Source organism: Pongo pygmaeus, chromosome X (assembly GCF_028885625.2).
Source record: "Pongo pygmaeus isolate AG05252 chromosome X, NHGRI_mPonPyg2-v2.0_pri, whole genome shotgun sequence".
NCBI lineage: Eukaryota > Metazoa > Chordata > Mammalia > Primates > Hominidae > Pongo > Pongo pygmaeus.
In genome coordinates, this window is record NC_072396.2 from 113,723,118 (window position 1) to 113,737,469 (window position 14,352).

Sequence of the window (14,352 nt, forward strand, 5' to 3'; positions counted from 1 at the left end):
TATTGAATGAATTATAATGAGGAGGAGAGGGGAACCGAAAAAATAAAGATTCCGAGAATTCAAGATAGGTGACTGGGAGAATACAAAAGTTTGGAAGTGCGGAGGAAATAATGAGTTTAAATTTTGGACGTACAAGTTTGAAAAGCCTATAGTGCACTCATGTTCATGTTTAGCAAAATTCATATGTGTAATTGGAGCTCAGATAAGGGGTGGGGGCTTGGGATAGGTTGTTTAGATTCATTAGCATACGGGTAGCAATTTAGATCACCCTGAAGAAGGGAGGCTTTAAAAGGGGGGATGCACCGGAAGTGACGCCAGAGGTTAACGGAAAACGGAAGCGGGCTGGCTGAGAAGAAGCTTCCGTTAGTGCTACCTTGAAGAGGAAAGAGCCAGATAAAGAGAGATTAAAAGTATGAGAAAACACGGAAGCCACTGGTCTCAGGGAGACAGAGAAGGATACCAAAGAAGTAACTATTATGAGGGGCCACACACCAGCCACTCAAGGTAAAACTACGACATCTAATTAATTTGCCATTTAAATCAGAAGTCGTTGGTGGCTTTGGGATGAGAGGTTTTTAAGGGGTGTTGGGGAGCAAAGCCACATTGCCATGATAGTTATATTGCTTGAGTTTGAATCTCAACTAGTTTGTGACCGCAGGCAGGTTTTTACAGTCTTAGCTGTAAAATGAAGATGATAAAATAATAGCAATTACCTCAGCATTGTTATAATAAGTGAATATATGTAAAACTGATTAGAAAAGCACCTTACATATAGTCAGCACTCGACATTTTAGTTATTGTTAGACTACTTTGCAGAATAAATAGCCCTTAAAAGATGGTGAATAGCACTGTAAACTTAATTTTTGTTGGTGTCTGCAAGACATTTTAAAATGCCAGAATGGAGAAACTAGATGAACTTTTCCTGTTGAATATGGCTAGGTTAAAATGAAATAGTAATTTAGGCATACTGCCAAAACGTGGTAATTCAGTGAGGATGATCCTTACAGAATGTTCCAGAATGCTAAATTGTTCACTAGTCATGCACGCCTTTCCCCAAGCTCCGCCCACTTATCCTATAGGCTACGGAATGGTAGGTCTCCTCGCATTTCTAATTGGTCTTCAGAGGGCTTTGGCTCCGCCTGCTGGGGCAAAAAATTCCCTGTAATTGAACACTTTCATTTTTGCTTGTCCCCAGGCTTGTCGTTAGAAAACTAGGGGACTTTCCTTTTGAGTATCATGTTTACAAAAGCAAAGTGGCTTTTAAATTTTAAACTAAGTATCAAACAAGTAGATAAGATGGATGGGAGGGATCTTCAGGAACTGAAGGGTGGTGGAACTTAAGGTTGGAACATCGGTGTGCTTTTAACGACGTACCAAGCTACTTCCGGGAGAGAATGGGAGGGTGAAAAATTATGTGCCTTTGGCGGGTTTCGCTCTCTTCATAAGTATTGATCATTCCGCAGCCGTGGGGGCCGGACACGTGAGGAGGTAGTGACGCCGCCACTGCCGGAACACGCTGCTACAGGCTCCCAGATGGCCACGTCTCTGGTGAGTGCCTGGGCCGTGGCAGGACGGCTGGGCGCCGGGCTCCAGTGGCTGAGGGGAGGGACTCCGGGGCGGTCTAGCTGCTGCTCACGTGGATAGGTGACGAATCACGGCCCGGCTCTCTGCACTGCGGGGCGGGGCCCAAGCTTTGCTGCCCGCCCTGCCGGCCCCACCCCCGCCTGGTTAGCAGTCGCTTTCTGGTCCCGGAAAGGACCCTGAGCTGGGAAATAGCGAGAGGCGGGGATGTTTGGGTTTGTTGTTTATGGCTTGCAGTCTCTTTCTCTCGATTATCTTCCTCTCTAAAAATCACTTTCAGTCACCTGACAAAGAAACTGGCGATTCATTGTTCTTAATTTAGTAGTAGACTGGGCCCCGTAAATGAATGAGAAGGAAGGTATTCCTTAATTCTCCGGCACGAACGCCAACAGCATTGCTTTCTTCGGTTTCACAGTTCTTATGCAAACAGCAGTGAATATTTACGCAATGTGGGAAAGTTTCCTAAGGGGAGCTGCCGGTTTTTCAAGTAGTTGAACTACTTTCGTGTGTGTGTGTGTGTGTGTGTGTGTGTGTGTGTGTGTGTGTGTGTTTCCCATTCAACAACTTTGGAGTTTGGCTCTAACACCTCACTTGAAAAGAGAAAACACTTTCCTAGCTTATTCAGTGGCAGTTTTCGCCGCTCTCTCTCCTTTTCTAAGGTTCAGGTGGTGTCATTTTCATTGCCGTGAATGTTTGTAAAATATTGAAAGTCTAAAGTGTTTAGTTGCCAAGAAAAGATTATAAATTTATATGTGGAGACAGAAAAAGACTCAGATTCATTGAGAAGATTATGTCCTAAAGACATGCACTTAAAATTAGTGAAAAATTTTAAAATTGCAAACTTTAGAGTCCAGCCTTTAAAATGTCTGAATTTATATGAAAGAATGTGGACTGTATATAGAGCTACATAGTGGTTGAAATAAATCATCAGCTTCCATCAGTGGTTTTGTGTTTGTGAGGGATTGAAAAGGTTGGTAATCTATACTTCTGGAATTTTTCTTGTAGGATTTTAAAACTTATGTAGATCAGGCATGTAGAGCTGCTGAGGAGTTTGTCAATATTTACTATGAGACAATGGATAAAAGAAGACGGGTGAGTGTTATAGACTCTACTACTGTTTACAGACTACTACTGTTTATTAAATACCAGGTTGTGTCTGGAGCCAGCATTTCATCTGACTTGCATAAGTGGTAACTGTGGACTTACTCTTTAAAAGCAAATTGCTCAGGGAAGGATTGGTATGGCATTAGTGGGAACATGGGCTCTGGAATCATATCCCAGGTTTACCTTTACCTAGTTCTTTGACCTGGAGCAAGTTGCCATTTTCCCTTAACCTCATTTTATTTTCAGGTTGGTAAATATGAATTAATTAAAATGCCGCACTTAACATTGGGCCCAGCATATTTTCTTAAATATGTTTCCTTTTCTTAGTTCCATCAATTAACCAATATGGTTAAGGTAGTATTAGTGCTAATGAAGGGGTGGGTCATTACGGGGAATATTTCCTGATTCGACCCTTTTATGTCATATATTTATAGATAATTTCTGATTATGGCTCAAAAGTATAGCTTACACCCACAAAAAGTATGCATGTAGCATGGATAATATTAAGTCCTCAACAGACTGAGATTTCATCAGCTTTTTCATTGCAACTTATCCCTGCACCATATCTTTTAAGTAATTATGTCAGTATGTGGTCAAGTGAGTCTTGCCTAGGTCTCTTACCAGCATAGAACTGTGCTTTGGAGAACTACTTCTATCCTGCAGCTGCAAAAGTTAATACCCTATCTCTAAAAACCTATTTTTTATATAAAACCCATTTATTAAACATAGGATTTTATATATATATATACTTTAAGGTCTGGGATACATGTGCAGAACGTGCAGGTTTGTTAGATAGGTATACACGTGCCATGGTGGTTTGCTGCACCCATCAACCCGTCATCTACATTAGGTATTTCTCCTAATGCTATCCCTCCCCTAGCCCCCTACCCCCTGACAGGCCCAAGTGTGTGATGTTCCCCCCACTGTGTCCATGTGTTCTCATTATTCAACTCCCACTTATGAGTGAAAACATACTGTGTTTGGTTTTCTGTCCCTGTGTTAGTTTGCTGAGAATGATGGTTTCCAACTTCATCCATGTCCCTGCAAAGAACAGGAACTCATCCTTTTTTATGGCTGCATAGTATTCCATGGTGTATATATGCCACATTTTCTTTATCTAGTCTAACATTGATGGGCGTTTGGGTTGGTTCCAAGTCATTGCTATTGTGAATAGTGCTGAAAGAAACGTATGTGTGCATATGTCTTTATAGTAGAATGATTTATAATACTTTGGGTATATACCCAGTAATGGGATTGCTGGGTCAAATGGTATTTCTGGTTCTAGATCCTTGAGGAATCGCCACACTGTCTTCCACAATGGTTAAACTAATTTACACTCCCACCAACAGTGTAAAAGCATTCCTATTTCTCCACATCCTCTCCAGCATCTATGTTTCCTGACTTTTTAATGATCACCATTCTAACTGGCCTGAGATGGTATCTCATTGTGGTTTTGATTTGCATTTCTCTAATGACCAGTGATGATGCGCTTTTTTCATGCTTGTTGGCTGCATAAATGTCTTTTGAAAAGTGTTCACATCCTTCACCCACTATTTGATGGGATTGTTTTTTCTTGTAAATTTGTTTAAGTTCCTGTAGATTCTGAAATTAATAGATTGCAAAAATTTTCTCCCATTCTGTAGGTTGCCTGTTCACTCTGATGATAGTTTCTTTTGCTGTGCAGAAGCTCTTTAGTTTAATTAGATCCCATTTGTCTATTGTGGCTTTTGTTGCCATTACTTTTGGTGTTTTATTCATGAACTCTTTGCCCATGCCTATGTCCTGAATGATATTGCCTAGGTTTATGCTTTTGGGTGTTACGTTTAAGTGTTTAATCCATCTTGAATTAATTTTTGTATAAAGTGTAAGGGAGGGGTCCAGTTTCAGTTTTCTGCATATGACTAGCCAGTTTTCCCAACACCGTTTATTAAAGAGGGAATCCTTTCCCCATTGCTTGTTTTTGTCAGGTAAAAACCCATTTTTTAAGGCAAAAGATAAAAGAAGTTTCTTGTACTGATATTTGATGTCAGGGAAAAGGGTTGTGACAATGGATGTTTATTGTGCCTTGCCTTGAATGTGTATTGTACCTTACTGCTTTCAAAAAATAAAGTAGAAAAAAAAAAGGCAACATAGTTTATTACCAGTGTCAAGCTATGTGTTGACCTTTTTTTTAATTTTTATTTATTTATTTATTTATTTATTTATTTATTTATTTTTGAGATGGTGTCTCACTGTCACCCAGGCTGGAGTGCAGTGGCGCGATCTTGGCTAACTGCAACCTCTGCCTCCCGGGTTCAAGCGATTCTCCTGCCTCAGCCTCCCGAGTAGCTGGGATTACAGGCAACTGCCACCACGCCTGGCTAATTTTTGTAGTTTTAGTAGAGATGGGGGTTTCACCATCTTGACCAGGCTGGTCTTGAACTCCTTACCTCATGATCCACCCGCCTCAGCCTCCCAAAGTGCTGGGATTATAGGCGTGAGCCACCGTGCCAGCGCCTGGCCTTTTAACCCAAGTTACATTATAGAATTAAGCTAATAGTGTGTCTTGTGACCCCAGAGTTTTAACTGTTGAATTTCTGCCTCATTTGGGCCTGAACTTATTTGATTTATCAAAGTCTCTGCTTTAGCAAGTACTCATGATTCTTTTGAACTAAGTACACGAATAGAGTAGTACTATAGCCGAGCATGGTATGACATGCCTGTAACCCCAGCTACTTGGGAGGCTGAGGCAAGAGGATTTCTTGACCCCAAGAGTTTGAGACCAGCCTCAGGCAGCAGAGCGGGACCCTGTCTCAATTTTTTTAAAAAACCAGAATAATTTTTAAGAAAACATAAACCTCTTCTCTAAAAAGTGGGAGTAGTGAACTAATTCTTTCTAACACGTGCAAATATTAAATGTTTCATTTATATAGCCACTAGCATTAAAGGATACAGGTAGGGCTTGATCAAAAACTTTGTTAATTCTCATAATTACAAAAGGAAGACACACTAAGACTGGCTTGGGGCTGCATTCGCTTGGAATTTGTGATCATTTAATTTGTTTTAATACAGAAAGCAGAACTTAATTGGGTGGAAGGTTTTATTGTGTCTAAAGTGAAATATGAAAAATGTATTTTACTGCCTAGTTTATAAAGAGTAAGGTGATATTTATTTAAGGCCAAGATTATAAGACAGACATTTTGTTCACATTGGTTTCCAGTGGAGATGGAGCAAGGGGAGTGGAGATGAAGGTAGAACTACAAAAAATGTTTATATACCATCTGTAATATCTTAATCCATTTCTATAAAATGTTTATCTAGAAACAGAATTATTTCCCTTTTTTAAATTTGTCTTTCTTTTTAGGCACTAACCAGGCTGTATCTGGACCAGGCCACTTTAATATGGAATGGAAATGTTGTTTCAGGGCTGGATGCCCTAAATAATTTTTTTGACACATTGCCTTCTAGTGAGTTCCAGGTCAATATGTTAGATTGCCAACCAGTTCATGGTAAGATCATGATCTTTCAAGATGCTTCCTTTGTTTTCCTTTAGTAAGCACTGAGCTTTTACACCGAAAGCAGTGAGAAACTTTTAGTGGTAGAACTATTTACTTATTTGAGCAAGTTAAATATTATGAAAAATTTAACTGTCCAGTCAAACTTTGGTCTTCCCTCAGATTCTTTCCACTAGTAGGTTTTGATGGATTATGTGATTTTGGCTTATTAAAAGTTGTATGAAAAGTTGAGATTAATGTGATTTTTGTAAATGGAGGGGAAAGATTATCTGATTTCTCTAAATAGTTGCCTGCTGGACCCTGAAATGTCTCCAGAGTGAAATTATACCATATCTCTGATTAATGTGTTCAGTATCTTACAATCTATTAATATTTCACAGAAATTTACTCTGTTATGTGAAAGGATGACTTTTTACAAGACAATTTGATGCCAGGTAGATTGATACAGTTTAATAAAACCTCTAGGTGGGGTCCTAAGTGTCTTAAATTGTAGTTTAGGGTGATTTTTTTTCCTTTATAATTCCTGAAAGGAACAATAGTTTAAGAAGCAAAACATGAATAAGCTCTGTTAGAAACCTGAAATATTAATTCTGAAATATTTATATATATATGAAGCAAATGGTCCTATGCTAGATATAAGCTCCTCATTTTGAAACTAGAGTATCCCAAAGTTTTCTGGACTGAAAATAATTTTAATATCTTTTAATGAGTATTTAGTTTTCTGGGTTTGAGTATGCGTGCTTAAGATTATGCTCAAGGGACAGAAAGTTTATGAAAAAAATTTTAAGCATTAGTCCATAAACAATGTATTTTAAGCCTGAAAATCTGTTTATTTAGAGATAGAAAATGACATGTTCTCTTTTTTTTAATGTGGATGAAGAGCAAGCAACTCAGTCCCAAACTACAGTTCTTATTGTGACCAGTGGAACTGTGAAGTTTGATGGAAACAAACAACATTTCTTCAACCAGAACTTCCTGCTGACTGCTCAGTCCACTCCCAACAATACTGTGTGGAAGATTGCAAGTGATTGCTTCCGTTTTCAAGATTGGTCTAGTAGTTAAAGGGGCAAAAGTCCATTCTCATTTGGTCCATTAGTTCCAGCAACTGAAATTTATGTGAATTATTTTGATTGTAGAAGCACTATAATATGTGCTGAAACTAAATTTCTTTAATATTTTCTATTCCTATCAGCACCTTTTCTAGCAGCTGCCAGTTTGGAGCATTGACCTCTAAGAACTTTAAAGCTATTTTTTTACATGCCTTATATAGATTCCACTAATGACATTCTTATAGTAATATTAAACACTTGATCTTGGTACTAACATACTCACTGTGAACTCAGCCTATTGCAAAAATAAAATCTTTTTATAATATTATCTATGGGATGTCAGCACAATATAACACTCTGGGAAGAAGTGGAGTTTTTTGGTTATTAGGTTAATTTTCTAGTAAAACACGTTGCCTGTTTTCAGTTAACACTGGTAATGCCATTTTAATATATGGCTTTTTCAAATCAGTTCAGTGAAAATAGTACAGATTTAGGTTTACATAACTACTCTGACATATTGGAATTGCATATAGAGATGTTCAGTAGTCGTTTTTCATTTTAAGTAATTTTTATTTTGGCATTTTTTTGTGTGAAGTAAATTAATCAACTAGAGAGGTGCAAAACGTTCTCAGTTGATATCTGAGTATTGGGTGCATTTGGCGACTTAAAAGCAAAGCTTCCCAAAAAGATTTTTCTTGGCAGCTCCAGGTCTATACATTTAGGTAATGAATGGTAGTAGAACTAATAGCTTTAACAGGAGAATAGGGAATGAGAAATAGAAATCCAAGGCTGAAGCGAAAAGTAAGGAGGGTGGCCAAATGGTAAACTGTTGGTACTTGTTTTCTACCTCCTAAAAATGTAGCTTATTTTTAGGATTTAAATCACTAAGTTAATAAGTATCCTTGCCAAATGATCATGAGTGTCATTTTTGTTCTAAGACTAATATTTTTAGATCTTTTTACTTCACCGCATACTTATCACCAATGTATATCTCCATTTATTCAATAACTTACTGGGGTAAAATAACAGCAATAAACCTAACCTCTTAACAGGGTCTAACATGAGAGTTGGAGTCAAAGCCATTGTTATCTTTTGGTGACACCCTTAAATTTTAAGTCTTCCATGTGAACTTTAGGCCCAAAGTTTCTTATGTATCACACATCCCCCAAATAAGTGATTTTTTCCCAGTGCTTTGTACTGTCAACTGCATTATCTTTAGTTATTTAAAGGTAGAATTATTTAATTTTGTGATTTGTTCTTCCATATGATAGTGAGCAAATAGATGTGTTTCAAAATATGTTCCCGCTATGTGGCTAACTCGTTGTCTTTTTAAAAAGAAAATAGAGAATAGCAAATCTTCATGATAATCCTCAAAAGAACAAAATGCTTAACTTTATCTCTTGATTTCTAAAGGTAAAAAACCTAGGTTCGGCTTTTGCTTAAACATTAAATATCTTTTCCATTTTTTAATGTTTGTAAGCTAGATATGCCAGCTTTGTTTCTACATTGCAACCAAAAACTTTTTCACTTAATTATAAAACCAGTAATTCATTTACTCTTGCCCAAAACTATACACTGTGTTTCTGTTATAGTAACAAAATAGAGTTATGTAGAATTGTATGAAACTCAAATTTAAACCATGCTTTCTTGTGGTACTGATTGAAACTTACACATTTTATTCTACTCATAGTGAGCTTATTCTTATTTTGGATTGATTTTCCAAAACCACAGCTTTAGCAGCAACAATCAGAATGTCCAAATGCTGTCCTTTCCCTTACAGAGAAGAACAATGGTAACTAAACGCTGCATATAACTAGCAATAACTACATTGAACGATGTGCATTGCTCACGATTGTTGTGTGTTTTAAGACTTGTATATAAATTGCTTTTTCCAAACTCTGTATAACTTTTAAATGGCTGGAACTACTCTTATAAGGACTAGACTGTATTTTTGACATGCTCCTATTTTTGTAACTTGAAAAAATAAAATTTTGCCTTGTGACAGATTTTTTCAAGCTTGTTTTAAGGTCTTTTGATTTTTGTTCTTAGGTTTCAGAATGGTTACTTGTTTCTTTACAATATAAGGTTTTTCAAATTTAGAAAAAAATTACAGTAATGTGTTGACAACAATGGTTAACAACTTGGATCTTCTTTGTGTTCTTTCTGTAACCTGCCACATCTGTCCCCTTTTCCTTCCAATTATTCACATTCCTGAGATCATCACTTGTTTGAGATACCTATAGGTTTTTGGTGAGAAGTTGGAAATCTTAACCTTGAGAAACCAGCTAAAATGCTATATTGGATAGGCAGTGAAACCAAAATACAGTTGATTTCCGGAAAGAATGGTTCATTAAATTTAATTCTTTTTTTTATTATTATTATACTTTGGGTTTTATGGTACATGTGCGCAATGTGCAGGTTAGTTACATATGTATACATGTGCCATGCTGGTGCACTGCACCCACTAACTCGTCATCTAGCATTAGGTATATCTCCCAATGCTATCCCTCCCCACTCCCCCCACCCCACAACAGTCCCCGAAGTGTGATGTTCCCCTTCCTGTGTCCATGTGTTCTCATTGTTCAATTCCCACCTATGAATGAGAATATACGGTGTTTGGTTTTTTGTTCTTGTGGTAGTTTAATGAGAATGATGATTTCCAATTTCATCCATGTCCCTACAAAGGACATGAACTCATCCTTTTTATGGCTTTATAGTATTCCATGGTGTATATGTGCCACATTTTCTTAATCCAGTCTATCATTGTTGGACATTTGGCTTGGTTCCAAGTCTTTGCTATTGTGAATAATGCCACAATAAACATACATGTGCATGTGTCTTTATAGCAGCATGATTTATAGTCCTTTGGGTATATACCCAGTAATGGGATGGCTGGGTCAAATGGAATTTCTAGTTCTAGATCCTTGAGGAATCGCCACACTGTCTTCCACAATGGTTGAACTAGTTTACAGTCCCACCAACAGTGTAAAAGTGTTCCTATTTCTCCACATCCTCTCCAGCACCTGTTGTTTCCTGACTTTTTAATGATTGCCATTCTAACTGGTGTGAGATGGTATCTCATTGTGGTTTTGATTTGCATTTCTCTGATGGCCAGTGATGGTGAGCATTTTTTCATGTGTCTGTTGGCTGCATAAATGTCTTCTTTTAAGAAGTGTTTGTTCATATCCTTTGCCAACTTTTTGATGGGGTTGATTGTTTTCTTGTAATTTTGTTTAAGTTCTTTGTAGATTCTGGATATTAGCCCTTTGTCAGATGGATAGATTGCAAAAATCTTCTCCCATTCTGTAGGTTGCCTGTTCACTCTGATGGTAGTTTCTTTTGCTGTGCAGAGGCTCTTTGGTTTAACTAGATCCCATTTGTCAATTTTGGCTTTTGTTGCCACTGCTTTTGGTGTTTTAGTCATAAAGTCCTTGCCCATGCCTATGTCCTGAATGATATTGCCTAGGTTTTCTTCTAGGGTTTTTATGGTTTTAGGTCTAACATTTAAGCCTTTAATCCATCTTGAATTGATTTTTGTATAAAGTGTAAGGAAGGGATCCAGTTTTAGCTTTCTACATATGGCTAGCCAGTTTTCCCAGCACCAATAGGGAATCCTTTCCCCAGTTCTTGTTTTTCTCAGGTTTGTCAAAGATCAGATAGTTGTAGATATGTGGCATTATTTCTGACGGCTCTGTTCTGTTCCATTGATCTATATCTCTGTTTTGGTACCAGTACCATGCTGTTTTGGTTACTGTAGCCTTGTAGTATAGTTTGAAGTCAGGTAGCGTGATGCCTCCAGCTTTGTTCTTTTGGCTTAGGATCGACTTGGCGATGCGGGCTCTTTTTTGGTTCCATATGAACTTTGAAGTAGTTTTTTCCAATTCTGTGAAGAAAGTCATTGGTAGCTTGATGGGGATGGCATTGAATCTATAAAGGCTGTAAGCTTACAAGACTAATAATTCATGACTCAAACAAATTCTGTCACCATGCCATTTGTATTTCATGAATAGCTGTAAGAGCCACAGACTCCTCAGTGAATTTGAATCATGGTAACATTTTCATACTTTTTGGAAATCACCTAGTAATGTACAGTGTATCTATAAAGACAGTCCCAATAAAGTTCAAGGATAAGCACAGTGTTTGGAAAAGGAGCAGGAAGTCAAAAGCCAAGAAGGTACTGTCAATTCTTTTCTGAAATTTTGATGAATTTACTATTTGCCTGAAATTGGGCAGGAAATTTGGTAGAAGGGGATTCCATTTACTGATTTTTGTTGTAAGCATGTGTTGTCCTTCCTGCCCTATGTGTGCTTTAACATAACCACACCTATTTAGGGGAAAATGGTAAGGCATTTTTGGCTTTTTGATTTTGTAGTTGGCTCTGTGTAATGAAAGTATTTCATCAAAACACTTTTTTCCAAACTGCTGTATTCTATTAATAAATGCTTACCTTTTGCCAAATGCAGCTTTCTTTACAAAAGAGTTCTCAGTGACTCTCAGTCAGCTATGTAGGTCAGTCTAGCTTTCTAGGGAAGCAGTAAAATGTAGAAAAATGTATTGTTGGAATAATGTGTCAGATGGAGGAGTCTTAGGACACAACATAAATCTGGGATTGTGGTATATACATTCTTTAGAGAGATAGCTTTCAAAATTTTCACTGTGACCCACAGTAAGAAGTATATTTTACATCACAACCCAGTATACAGATGCACAAATAAACCTGTATGTGTGGGGGGTGTGTGTGTGTGTGTGTGTGTATGTGTGTGTGTATAATGTCCAAAATAAAACTCATGTTTACCACTTGCAGTGTGGTCCTTGCATTTTCTATTTCATTCTATTATTTTTTTTAAATGCTGGTCATAAATTGCTCAACTGATTTTTTTACAACTTCCTAAGGGGTTGTACCATCAGTTTGAAAAACACAAAAATAGATCAAGCATATTTTCACTATCACTTTTGAGTAGGGGTATAGGGCTGGCTTCCAATAGGTAGTGCCATATATCAATGATGTCACCCTGACTTAGAAGTGACCGAAAACTTCTTTCTCTTCTCAGGTTTTTCATATTTGTTGAAGGCCATGAAGGGCAGCAGTGTTTGCCTCCCATTCTTTGGTTTGCATGAGAAGTTCAGAGCTAAGAAAGCAAATGTTTATATTAGTCTTTAGGCAGAGTCTGGGAATAGAATGAGCGGCAATGAAAAGGAGTTGAAACGGAAGAAACTGCTATTTCAGGTGTCCAAGGAAAGAAGTGAGAAGGCTTTCTAGCAGAACCACTTTTGGACATGATCTAATATTATGTAAGCTGTATTTTGATAAATTTTAAATAAATTTCATGTGTTTTTTTTCCTTTTCCTCCCTCCTTGAACACCCCAAACATCTACATATCAACTCCCCTTGTTTGACAAAGGCTGTGGTGGTCTCTAAGGTGTAATCCTGGTCCCAGACCCAAAGAAGACCTGTGTTCTAAGGCTGTTCTGCCCCTAATGTGTTTTGTGACTTTGCACAATTCACTTACTCTGGGCCTCTCTCTTCAGCTATTGAATGGAGATACTGTTTGTCCTATCTGGCCCACCAAGTGGTTGTGAGAATCAAATAAGGCAACAAACGAAAATATTTAAGTGCCACGTGCTACACAAATACAATGGTTATAGTTTTTGACTTGATGATTGGTTTCCTCCCTTCCCAAAATTCTGGTTTTCTTTAAGGGTAAAATCAATTGAGAGTGACTGTTTCCCGCAGCCAGACACTCATTCTAAACCTTGCCCCTGACTTTACAAAGTAGTTGTTAATCCAGCTCCACAAAAAAAGTCTAAGATTAGATTTATAGAGATGGTTATTTTACTGTTAAAAAAAAAAAAAAAAAAAAAAGGATTCAGGGCCCTAAAGGAAATAATGATAGTAATTTTGCAAATGTATTTTCAAGTAGTCTTTCTGTAACTAGAGAAACAAAATTGACTGTAACATTATTCATTCCAATTCTCTTGCTCAACGGCAAGAAATTGGCAATAGATGCCTGCAACACTTCACCAAGCCCAGGTACCACGGTCTGACTTGGAGACCTGAGCTGCCTGAGGTGGCCAACAAGCACTTTGTTTACCTGACTCTTTTTTTTTTTTTTTTTTTTTTTTGAGATGGGGTCTCACTCTGTTGCCCAGGCTGGAGTGCAGTGGCCTGATCTCGGCTCACTGCAAGGTCTGCCTCCCGGGTTCATGCCATTCTCCTGCCTCAGCCTCCTGAGTAGCTGGGTCTACAGGCGCCCACCACCTCACCCGGCTAATTTTTTGTATTTTTAGTACAGATGGGATTTCACCGTGTTAGCCAGGATAGTCTCGATCTACCGACCTCATGATCCACCCGCCTCGGCCTCCCAAAGTGCTCGGATTACAGGTGTGAGCCACCGTGCCCAGCCGTTTTCCTGACTCTTTTTTGTTGTTCCTGGAAGAGCCTCTGGAAATGATTTTTCTAAGGTACTAATCTGTCCATCTGTGGCATCCAGGATTCCCAATGGTCTGGGCTCAATCTCAGACCTAATAATTCACTGGCTTTGGATGTTGCTGAGGAGAAAAGACAAGCCTGGGAGAAGGGATGGAAGGAGTAATTAGCTGGGGGAAGGTGAGGGAGAAGGGTAGGTAGGGACAGTTGGGAAGACACTGCTTTCCAAACAACTGCAAATAAAAGGAGAGGAAGAAGGGAGAAAGAAACTAGGAAAAACAGCCTCCCCAGACAGGAAATTTATAATAACTGGGAGGAAAATGAGAACTGCAGCTAAAAATATGTATACACTCACAAATCCCTGGAAGGCCAGTGGCAAAACTAGGAACTAGGAGACTTCCTACCTCCATGCCCCTTTCTCCCATCCTTCTCAGGCCCTATATCGCTATGCTTCCCAAAGCCCACACTGTGGTAGACTCTAGACCTAGCCCGCCCTCTTTTCAAATCCCTCAGGCCTCACCCCCTCCTTTTGAGCTAAATCTGTTAACTCATTACTTTGGAGGCAATAGGCTTTTATCTTGGGGTTGTTGCATTTTGGCTGGCAGTATCTGGAACAATACCATAACTGAAAGGAATATTTCATTAGTCTTGGTGTCAGAAGCGTTTGAACCATAGCAACTCCATCTTGAGCAGTGGC

The 14,352-nt window shown here is 38.4% G+C and overlaps 1 protein-coding gene across 3 annotated transcripts; it reads left to right on the forward strand.

The window, feature by feature from the left end:
• Window positions 1–313: 313 nt before the first annotated feature.
• On the forward strand, window positions 314–9,234 carry NXT2 (nuclear transport factor 2 like export factor 2). Of its 3 annotated transcripts, XM_054472792.2 has the most exons (5): window positions 314–504; window positions 1,464–1,548; window positions 2,587–2,673; window positions 6,029–6,173; window positions 7,060–9,234. In XM_054472792.2, the coding sequence occupies exons 1-5, from the start codon at window positions 413–415 to the stop codon at window positions 7,239–7,241; spliced, it is 591 nt and encodes a 196-aa protein (XP_054328767.1). In that variant the 5' UTR covers window positions 314–412; the 3' UTR covers window positions 7,242–9,234. The 3 variants fall into 3 exon arrangements, with proteins under 3 accessions (XP_054328767.1, XP_063516050.1, XP_054328769.1); XM_063659980.1 differs by lacking the exons at window positions 314–504; window positions 1,464–1,548 and adding an exon at window positions 1,697–1,796; XM_054472794.2 differs by lacking the exons at window positions 314–504; window positions 1,464–1,548 and adding an exon at window positions 1,901–2,246.
• Window positions 9,235–14,352: the final 5,118 nt, after the last annotated feature.